The 11,816-nt window shown below is 37.2% G+C and overlaps 1 protein-coding gene across 1 annotated transcript; it reads right to left on the bottom strand.

The window, feature by feature from the left end:
* Positions 1-1,112: 1,112 nt before the first annotated feature.
* Positions 1,113-11,558, bottom strand: ccdc135 (coiled-coil domain containing 135; the record flags this gene model as incomplete). Its single annotated transcript, XM_081355835.1, is given in 18 exon segments — positions 1,113-1,196; positions 1,417-1,475; positions 1,478-1,529; positions 1,771-1,887; positions 1,981-2,091; positions 2,167-2,277; positions 2,466-2,681; positions 2,851-3,074; positions 3,362-3,490; positions 3,891-4,019; positions 4,120-4,192; positions 4,548-4,670; positions 4,754-4,972; positions 5,046-5,204; positions 9,459-9,653; positions 9,768-9,893; positions 9,998-10,172; positions 11,437-11,558. Coding segments are annotated over 18 exon segments (2,424 nt in total).
* Positions 11,559-11,816: the final 258 nt, after the last annotated feature.

The raw sequence follows: 11,816 nt of genomic DNA, 5'->3' as shown, positions 1-11,816 counted from the left end.
AACTTTTTCAAATAAGTGTGGTTCTTTTACTTTTTTTTTTCTTTTTAATAGAAAGTTTATCATGGTTTCCTCAAAAATATTAAGCAGCGCAACTGTTTTCAACATTGAGAATTCTTGAGCAGCATATTAAAATTATTTCTTTTTTTAACTTTAGTTTGTTTATAATGTTGCTGTTTGATTATATCATTATATATTGCGGCATCACTAACCCCAAAATTGACAGAGAAGAGGAAGAGTTGTTGCAGTAGAGCACATTTGTAAGTCTGCTCAAGCTGTCGCATTTGTCTTTTCACATGCAATACAGTACGTAACACAAATGCAATAGCATGTCACTCTGTAGGCATCTTACAACAGTTCCCACACAAGCGATTATATAGATTATCATGACAATATGCTAATCAACATCAGCAACATAAATTTAACAACTAACCATTCAGAAACATCCTGTTGCATTCTACATGTTGACACTTATTGAGTCTGTCCATCACTGTCCGACTCCAGTTTAAACAAAAGACCGTTTCTGACATTTTAGTGCTTGTCTGCAAGAGGTAATCGGAACTGCTAACACCTCTGTGCCGGGAGCAGCAGCTCATTTGCATTTAAAGGGACACACACGAAAGGACGCGTTTTTACTGACCCTCAAAAAGGGACAATTTTAACATGCTGTAAAAAATGATCTGTGGGGTATTTTGAGCTAAGACTTCACATACACACTCTGGGGAGAACAGAGACTTATTTGACATCTTGCAAAAAGGGGCATATATCTAATATACCAATCCTTTAAATATCTCAAAATTAGTTTTTACTGTATTTTTGATCAAACAAATGCAGCCTTGGTGAGCATAAGAGACTTATTTCAAAAACATAAAAAAAAAATCAAACTTTTGAACAGTAGTGCATAATTGTGACTTAGCCACTTGACATTGAACAACTTCTGATTGTTTATCAGTTATTGTGTCTCGACATTTGTCAAAAGGAAAATAACCTCTCAAATGATGCAACAGAGCATTTTATTGAGCTCATATGTGACGGTTAGAGATATGTCCTGAAAGATAGTGTCCCAGATAGTAATATGATTGTGTGGTAGACCGCTAGGATGCACTTGTCTTGTGTCACAGCGAGTGACTGGCCAACTTTGGATGTCTTTTTACATTCTCCTCCAGGGCCAGATTCTTCTGAGGTTCCCTCTCCTTGTGTCTACAAAAACAGCATACAGATTTACTGTTATTTAAGCAAAATGTACCAACATGCTTGTTCGCAAGCCAATGAACAAGGCGAAGATCTGCCCATACGCCTCCAAATTAATTAGCTACAACTGGTTAATTTGGATACAGTTGTACCGTTTTCAAAAACAAGATGAGATACTTCAAAAAGTTGTCATAAGAGAATTCAGCAAATGATTTGAGATGTGTACCAACTGAGTCTCATTTTGAGGATGTGGATCCTGAACTTGGCTTCAGAGCAGTAAGCGAGTCGTCCTCGTCCTCGGCGGTCAAGGTGAGCTGGCTCTTCAGCAACTCCTCTTCCTCCTGAACAAAGACGTTTGAGATGATTTCAATTCACTAGAAGTGTATTCTGGCCCGCTTAGCCAGAAAGAACTGTGAACACATCCCTTTAAGTGGCGATTAATCTATTCAACATATAAAAACATCATTCAAAATCAGCCAATCAGATTAAAACGGCTAGCTAGCTGTTTTATGTTTGTATGCAATTATGAATTTATGCAGTATTTTAAGAAGGTGCTAAATCTTCTTGACTGAACTAGCTTGCCTTTTTGATTCTGCTCTGGTTACGGCTGGTTTTGTTATCAAACTCAGTCAGACAGGCTTCTGGTTGTCTCAGCTCTTTCTCTTCCTGCCGCTGCTTCTTTTCTTTCGCCATCCGTTCCTGAGGAACGAAAGGAACCAGAGGTAGGTGGTAGTTTGGATCAGTGCGATGAACGTGGTTGACCGTTTAACTAATGTGGTTGACCGTATTCACCTTTTGTTCCATGTGCCGATGGGTAATCGCGTTCCTCATAGTGTTGTATATAGAGATCAGCAGAACAGTATTACTTTCCTCCTTTCTTCTCGAAGAAAGAATGGACTTTACCTGAAACACACACGCTAACGTCAATATGATCGGCTAAACAAAAACATTTGTTGTGGCGCTTGTGAACTGTAATACCGCTTTTTCCGAATCTCTGATCTGAAGTTCAACGTTCTCCTCGTCCTTCATCAATTCCACAAGCATTTCATACAACTGCAAGTTCTTGTAGGATTTCGCAGAACGATCCACCTGAACACGCAAAAAGAAACAAGCCGTAAACACAAAGACAATAAAATATCATAAAAAGGCCTATTGAGATTTTTCTCAAAGCATTGTCTTTGTTTCTTGTATGTTTTGTATGATTTTTTTTTTAAGGTGCAAATAAAACACTGTTGTATTACTTTGATCAAAGTAATTCTTTATGTGTGACATCAGACCTGAAAGCCAGAAACCATCTGTGGAGAAAAAGCTTGTGCTTTCTGCGAGTCTGCCGGTTCCTTGGGTTTCGTGAAGTTGAGCCAAGCTGGGATGATCCTGTCGTCCTCTTGATGATAGGTCACCTGGATCTGTCCGTCAGACATCATAAAGACCCGTTCAGCCACATCTTTTCTTGCCGGCTTAGAAGTATCTCTGTGGAACCACTCCTCCACCCTCTGTTGGAGACCCCAAATAAAATGTCCATTTGTTTATTGTTAGCAAGGCCACTAGAAGCAAAATATGTAGCTTTTAGTATACTGTTGGTTAATGTTATACCAGCAAGATAATATAAGCTTAAACTGCTTAAAGATTAAAAGTCAAGCCTGTTTGTTGAGAGAGCATTACCCTTAGAGGCCGTTGTTCAAAAGCCTCTCCAGCCCAAATCACTTTGACTTGCTTTTCATAAACAACTCTTCGATAAAAGAGGAAGTCAGTCCGATCTTTAAAGGTTTCTGTCATTATGAAAGGCGTCTCGATTCTTCTGGCTAGATTGTCAGTGCGAGTATGACTATAAAAGTCCATCTGACGCTCTCTGGACGTCTCAGGAACTAAAGTGACGTACCTGTGACCTAAACAAAATGAAACTTTTAAAATGCCAGGCTTGTTTTTTGTGAACTGATGTTTCAACTAATTTGGTTACCAAATCCACATAGGAAAAAATGCATTGAGATTTCATTTAAATTGAAAACAATCCGTTTTTTAATTAATACAATTTTTGTTGAGCAGTCCCCCCAACCCCAAGAGCCCTGACACAATTTGAGCAAAACTGGTATTATTGAAGTTGACGAGTCATTAGTAATGTAACGAGTCATGCTTACTGACATCGGTAATATATAGAAAATGTATGTTAGATTACATCTGAGAGCATCCCTTCTTCCAGGCCTGAAATGCTCAGATATCACATTGCTGTCTGTGTGAATTTCTCTCTTGTCAAGACAGTCACTTCGGTGACTGAACCATTCCTTAATAGTGCTGGGTTGTGTGCCTGATAAAAAAAAAAAAAAAAGAGTGTCAACACAAAGGCTAAAATAACAAGCAAATAAATAAATAAATAATATTTATTCAGAATATTTATAATATGCATAATATTTATTTATGAAAGTGACCAAGTGAGAATGTATACTTAACATGTCAACACACAAGGTAAAGGCTAAATGAACATGCTTATAAATAATAAATGAAAAATAAATAATATTTTTAATTATTGTTAATTATATTGAAATAATAATAAAGTATTATTAATAAATTGTATTTATTTAGGCATTATTTTTATTTTGGGTGAACTATGCCTTTAACATGATTTTTTTGTTCATTTAAATGCACATGATCAACATGACGAGGTGTGTTTTATATGTTGAAAACAAAAACATCTGCAAAGGTCTTACAATCAAGGTCTTTATAAATGGTGAGTTTGGTCACAAGACCATCTTTCAGAAGGTAAGGGGCAAACTTCTCCAGCTTGGCTTTCCTGTACTGGATAACCTTCATACCGCCTGGAAAACGCATTTCCATATCTATAAAGATACAAAATAAAAACAGAACATTGATGATTAATTCACCTCAAGAGATAGCGGATAAGGGATGAAAGGCTATGTGTAAGAGTGAGAATTTGACCTGGGGCTGAAATATCTATTTTAGTCACCCAAGATCGAGGCATTTCAAACACTTTCAGCTTATCCATTTCCTCCTTGAGAAGAAAAAATAATAGGTGGTTACATCTGATGTAATAGATTCTTAGCAGGTTTAGTGTGGATTTAACTTCAACAGTTAAAGGGATACAGTAGTTCACCCAAAAATGAAAATCTGTCATCATTTAAGAAGATATTTTGATATCTTTAGACTATTTAGTCAATGGTGCATAACAACTGTTTGGTTATAAATATTCTTCAAAATATCTTCATTTTTGTTCAACAGAACAAAGAAATTTATACAGGTTTGGAACAATATGGGGGTGAGTAAATGATGACAGATTTTTCATTTTTGGGTGAACTATCTCTTTAAATGAATAATGGGATCAAAAGTAAAGAACAGTTTTTCTGTACTTCTTCCTCATCTTCTGACTCTTGGGGTGTCTTTGGCTCAGAAATGTTTGATATAGATTGGCTAGTTAGGCCACACAGCATATACTCCCACTTTGATAGATCGCCCAAGTCAAAGGTCATCTCCTGCAGACACAAACAGACCCGGTGAACTCTCCAATGCTTGTCATCCTCACATTAATAGCACATCCACTCTAAGAGACACTGACCCCACAACCGAAAGCGCAGTCTTGCTTGTTGACCCAGTAGTTTTGATGGTTCCAGACGCTCTCTATCCCCAGAAAGTTCTCATTGGTGGTGAAGTAGCTCCTGCCTGTCAGAGGGTCAATGAAGAAGTTCTCAGGTTCCTCCCGGTTCCCTGAGAGCACCAGAACCCAGCTGTGAACTCTCAAGCCCAGAAGAGGGTCGGGTGGTGGACGTTCTTTCTCCTGTTTAAAAGGAACCGGTGAAAATGCTAAACAAAAACTCTACTGAATTTCACTGAAACATTCTCTGTCCAACCTTCTCAAGTCTCTCAGCTTCCAGTTGTTCCTTCAGTGCAGCTTCTTTAGCTTCTGCGTGCCGTTTCTCCTCTTGAAGCTTTTCAAAGTTGCTGTGCAAGTCGCGTGGGGGTTTCACAGAAAATGTCCTCACTCTCTTCTCCGGTTCCTCTGTTTTCTCCTGAACAGATCATACAAAATAATCCATGACATGAATTCATCCAGTTTAGGTTTTCAGAAGTAACTGATTTCAATATGACCGCTCAAGGGAATTGCTGTGTTAAAGCTGTGGTCTACAACCTCTAAGGTACCTGTAGACATACTTCAGAGAGCCTGCTCAAACTACACTGTAAACATTTTTTACTTACATTTTTTTTATTATTAGAAATTGATGGTAAATTTCACTAAGTAACTGCAAGTAACATTAAAGGTGCAGTAATTTCTAAGAAACACTGCTGAAAGTCTGCTTTATTTTTTCGCAAAGCATTATTTTGCTTAGCTTCAGTTATGATAAAGAGACATCCCCCCTTGCATTGCAGTTTCCTGCATTTCGGGGCTCGAGCAATGAAGGGTGGGGTGGGGTGTGTTTTTTGGGATTGATTTCAAATATCAGTGTTTCTCAGAAATCGCTTACTGCACCTTTAAATAAAACATGACATTTTGAAGAAGGAAGACTGAAATGGTATTTCCTTGTAAAACGTACGATTTATGAAACTGAAAATTACAGTGTAATTTTTGTGAAAATATATAAAAAGATGTGGAAATACAAAAATACATAAACGGAGCAATTCCAATAGGGTCCTCACACCATCGGTGCTCGGGCCCTAAATATTACCTTTAACCCCTTAATTAAAAAAAAAGCTGAAGTTCAGCTAAAGGTTGCATTGTCCTACCATATTAAAATAAGTATGTGACAAGTGATAAGTAATGTACAAATTAGGGCTGTCAAATTTAGCGCGTTAATAACGCGTTAACGCAAAATCATATTAACGGCACTAATTTTTTTAACGGACGATTAACGCAGCGCATATTTTCTGTTTGACCCGTGGCCCAAAACCTAGTTGGAGAAATGCAGATACACAGTGTTGGCAACTTAGCCACATTGCAGACATGGCCGTAGCCAGCTATGAGGTCACCGAGGTCCGGACCTCGGTCATTTTTTTATATTCAAAAATAAAATTTCAAGCTCTCTGAATGATTAATTAGCCGTTTAAGCTACGTCATATGTGTGTTTGCAATTCATGTCGCTGAGAGAAGGAACAGTGAACGGGGCTTGAGAGCGCGTTGTGAGCTTACAGTCTATGGTTGTGAGTGAGGGCGCGGGTGCAGCCTCTGTGTTGCCAGATCCACCTATTATACGTCTTTTGGACTCGTTTTTCCCATTTATTGTGACACTTTAGGACGTTAATAAAGTGGAAAGTTGAATGTTAGGGCTAGTGATATATTAATTTTCTTTTCCAAAACACAAGCTTTTTTTTTTTTCTCATTATTATTATTTTTTTGTTTTTTTTTAATGTTTTTCGTGGCATTAATAAAAAGAAGAAGCTTAGACAAACTGTAATTGCTGACAGGAAGATACCAAATTCGGTAAGACAAACGCAATGATCATGATTATCTGTAAGAAATGTAGGCTACAACACTATCAAAAACAATAGCATAATACAGATCTGTATCATTATTCTAACGTTATTTGTAACTTGTTACGAAATAAAAAGTCTCTCACCTAAACAAAACGTACTTTCCTGTCCCGTCAGTCTCGTTGCGCGTCCTCTTCAATTACACGCGCAAATGCGGCAGAGCGCTTTATGTCACTTTATTATAAATAAAGCGCAAAAGAAACTACAAGCATGATGCAACAACATCGTAGTTGATGTCAATTTGTAAGTCATGAAATTACCAAAAAGTGCCAATAAATTCCGCAACTTACTTCATGTTTGGAATGATTTACATGCAGGTTTATGTTCATTCAATTTTCATTCTATTCATCAGGATCAGTGGTCATGTTCATTAACAGCTCATGTTAGTATTGTGTATTTACCATGGTTACTGTTGTTTCCTTAACCCAAAAATGCCACTTATTTTCACTGTGTTTTTGCACTATATTTCTAAATGATTGTGGTCTGACATACCAACTTATTTGTATTTACAAAAACTATTTTGGAACTGCTATTTAATAGCCTTATACTTTATTCATCATCAGTAGGCCTATGTGTCATATTCTTATACAGTATATATATATATACATATTATATATATATATATATATATATATATATATATATATATATATATATATATATATATATCACTAATTGTTTGGCATACTAAAACACCAGTGATAATGTAATGTAGACAAACTCTATATCATAACTAAAAAATAAGTTTGAGCCCCCTTTAATGTCCAGGTACAAGTCAATGTTTTTTCTTTTTGCACAGTTCATGGGTTGAAGCCCGTTGAAGCTCTTAATTTTAAGCTCTCAAAGAGCACCAGATTGATGCATTTAGCCTTAAAATGTACAAAATTTTCTTACGGGGGAGCATGCCCCCGAACCCCCCTAGAGGGACAGAGGTCCACCCATCATAGTTTTACAAAATCCTATGGGAAAGAACGATCATTTATGAAATTTACTCCAGCATAGTATAACAAAGTTACTTTTAAGTCAGTAAACTAAAACTGTTAATGCAAAATTCAAATATCCTTTGACAAACTATACATTTGGCCTGCCTAAGGGGGGCCTACAACACATTGTGCCCAGGGGCCTCCGAATTCTTAATCCGGCCCTGCACCTCACCCCGGACCTCACTAATTTTCAAACCCTGGTTACGGCCATGATTGCAGACCCCTTTAGCGATTTTTTTCCCTTCAACAAAGCGCCCAAACCTTATTTAGTTTCTGAGAATATACCGGTACCGCCGGTACTGCTCTCCCAGCACGCGCGCGCGCCTCTCTCTCTCTCGCTCTCTCTCTCTCTCTCTGCGTCTCACGCGGAGGAGCAGCGCTTTAATTCAGTTAAACACAGATATTATGTTGCTTCTCTAATTTTACAAATATAGCCGAAATCAGAGCACGGATATTGTCTTTAGCTTATGTGTATTTGATTTCACCAGACGACGGCTCGATTATCAGAATTTTTGTGCAGATTAACGTCTTGGAAGGGAGAGCTGGTTATGTTTATTTGGTCGCGTTTCAGTCACCATTTCAAATTCATTCCGTTGTTTGACAACAGAAACAGTAAAATATACGTTTTATTGAGAATGTATTGAGAATTTATCTTCATCAAAATGGGCACAGAGAGAGACAAACTACAATGTAATAATAAATGCTAAATGTACATTTAGCATTTTCAGAAGAGCTGCCCTGTCATGCAAAAATCTAAACATGTTTGTGTTAGTAAATTGCTCAGTGCAAAGAAAGAGAAGTAATGGGAACCTGGTATTTCTTTTTTCTTTCTACATGTCTAATAGACATGAACAAGTTCTTTGAAAAACATCTATGACCTTTGAAACATGTCTCGTCTTCATGCTATATTGACTATGGCTTCAATAATAAACATACATTTGCATAAAGCATCTATATTTATCAATGCCCACGTTGATTAGAGTATTACAAACTTGAAAAGTATTAATTTAAGGTATATTTAGAACAAATAAAAAATGTGCGATTAAATGCGATTAATCGCGAGTTAACTCATGACAACCATGCGATTAATCGCGATTAAAAATTTTAATCGATTGACAGCCCTAGTACAAATATATGGTCATTTTATATCAATAGATTATGAAACTAACTACATGAATAAATGTATGATAATTTATGATTTTCTATTAACATAATTTATAATTTATATATATATATATATATAATTTATTACAGTTTTGCAATTTAGGCATCAGAAAGCATGTAAATACATTACTATGGTACATGTCACAGGTCAGGCTTAAAATCAATTCTCAATTTTATTTAATTTCCTGCTCTCTATCACTGTTATTTATTTTAGTATCATTGAGATATTATTATACGTTTTATTAATATTTTGTAAAAAATTTTCTTTGTATATTTTCCATTTTCATTTAAAAATTGTACTTAATTTTGTTGTTTTTGTCATTTTGAAGGTTTTTTTACATAGTGTTTTTATTTTATTTTATTTTTAGTTATTTAGTACATCGAGTTAAAATAAAATAAAATGATAAATGTTGCATTGGCAACTAGCTGAAAAAACTTGTTATTTTATTTTATTTAATTTAAGGTTTTAGTTTCTACTCTGTATATCTATCCGCCAAGGGGCCTAAAAGAGGTTGAAACCCCATTTTAAAGCCATCGTCACATATAAACGATCAAACAAACTGACTGAGTGATGAGTTGTTTAAATTGACATGCCATAAAACTTGTTATACATGCTAGTGATCTAGTGTATGGTTTTAACTCCGTACTTACTTGGATTTGAGTCTGCAGTAAGGGACATTCTTGCCGTGACTGATCGAGAACACACATCTCTTTAGTAGCGTACCCACTGACGCAGTAAGCGTTGTATCCTGCGCCCAACAACAGGCTACACAGCACACTGGAGAAATCAAAACACGTGCCTCTCTGAGTCTTCAGAACCCAGGTGGGCGATGACAGCTGCTTGGGCTGAATAGAACAGAAATGAAATAAAAAACATGTTTTCGAGTCCAAAAGGCGAAAACAACCCTCATAAGTCAAGTTAGATCAAGCTAAACGCAATTAATAGGGAAACATTCTCACAAGTTCAAATGGTGGATCCAGGAGCTCCAACGAGAGAAAATCAGACACAAAACTGGCACATCCCTCCCAGTTGTACAGTTCAGGATACGGCAGCAACGTCCTTCGCAAAGTGGTGCTTACAAATTTCTGTTGATGTACAGTGAAATAAGAAAACATCATGAAAACATAAGAGTATTTAAGTCATTTGTGGTAATGTTGCCATGTCTGGAAAGCGTATTTGCTGTAGGCACCTGAACGCCGCACTCATTTACAGGGCACAGAAGAAGCGCTTTGTTATCAGGATATAAAAGAGCATACTGCTGACGGAAGTTTTCAGCCATCGCAAGCATGAGCTTCTCCTGTGAGGAGTTCTCCTTATATGAGGATGGACATTTGGAAAGGTCCACTTGAGGTCTTGGCTTTGCTCTGAAACAGTAAAGAATAAAGACCAGTGAATAGAAAGATGTTTCATTGTTGTTTTACTCTTAAAATTATGAGTATCACTTGCATGTAATGTACTGTATATCATCATCTCCTAACAAGGCCACATATTAAGGTCTGGGTAGATTAGATGGTAAGCAAACAATCAGTTTTCATAATCAGTGTTGGATGATGGAGAAATGGAATAAAGATCTGAGTGACTTTAACATTTCATGGCAAGGCGACTGGGTCAAAGTATCTCTGAAAAGGCAAGTCTTGTGGGTTGTTCCGGGTCAGTAGTGGTGAGTATTTACCAACAGGGGTCTGAGGAGGGACAAACCACAAACCAGCAACAGGGTGTTGGGCGCCCAAGCCAAGGCTCATCCATGCATAAGGGCAACGAAGGCTATCCCACCTGGTCCTAGCCAACATAAGGTCTACTGTGGCACACAGTCACACTAAATTTTAATAGTGGTTATGGGAAGGATGTGTCACAACACACAGTGCATCACACCCTGCTGTGCAGACCAATCAGAGTCTCCCCTGTCCACTGATGTCTCTGGGAAATGTTCTGCTGGGATACCTTGTGTCCGGCCATTCCTGTGGATGTGAATTTGACGTGTCACCTACCTAAACATTGTTGCAGACCAGGTACACCCCTTCATGACAATGGTGTTCCCTGGTGGAAGTGGCCATTTGCAGACATTGTTCAGGAATGGTTTGAGGAACTTGATAAAAAGTTTAAGGTGCTTTGTATTTTAGTACATCAAGTTTAATTAAATGAAAAATGAGAAATGGCAATTGGCTGAAATAAAATAAGTTAAAGTTTGGCATGTTTTTTAAAGAATTAATTTAATTTGAGTTAATGGTTATTGTATTTCAAGAAGCAAAAATGTTTTTATGGTTTCAGATTTAGTTAGCTATAATAACCCTGACCTGGACCTTTTCTTGAACAGCTTTATGACATTCTTCCTTATAAGGTTAACACAATCCACTTTACACTGAGGCCGTGGTAGGTGGGTTTTACCATCAACTTACTCTGTACACTAATGTACCCAATAGTTTTGTAAAAGTAAAACATTGGAGGTGTTTGACCTTGGTCTACTACCCCACATGCGTGACCCGATAATATACCACCCATGTTTGTGGCTAATGATTAAGGCCGTTGTAAACATCCACCGTGTTCGTGTGGGAGGAACTCCTATGGAGAAACACTGCTCATTGCTTTAACAAGAGTTTACCACATGTTTTTGAACTTTAGTAACCTCACATGTGTGTAACTGTGGGGGTTATTCGTATGTTAGACAGCCTGCTCTTCAATTCTCGAACACCGTCTTCATCATCTATTATAGTAGCGTCCTCTTCACAATCTGCCTCCGGTAACACCTCCATCTAAAACAAGTCATAAAGTTACACATACTGAAAGATAAGTTATACAAACAACTTCTAAACGAAAAATGAATAATGTATATTCGTTATTTTACAGTTAATGTGGATAGCAGTATACTTACAGTTCAATTAATCTCTTTAAAACGAAGATTAAACGGCAGTAACGTAAAGACCTGCTGCTTGTTTACGTCGCGCAATTTGGTTTCCATAGCGAGGGTTCGCTGACGTTATAATCCAGGGACAGATGTTCTTGCATTTTAT

This window comes from Scardinius erythrophthalmus (assembly GCF_964197995.2).
Source record: "Scardinius erythrophthalmus genome assembly, chromosome: 24".
Lineage (NCBI taxonomy): Eukaryota > Metazoa > Chordata > Actinopteri > Cypriniformes > Leuciscidae > Scardinius > Scardinius erythrophthalmus.
Note: the sequence above shows the minus strand (reverse complement) of the source record. Positions and strands in the feature narration are given on the sequence as shown.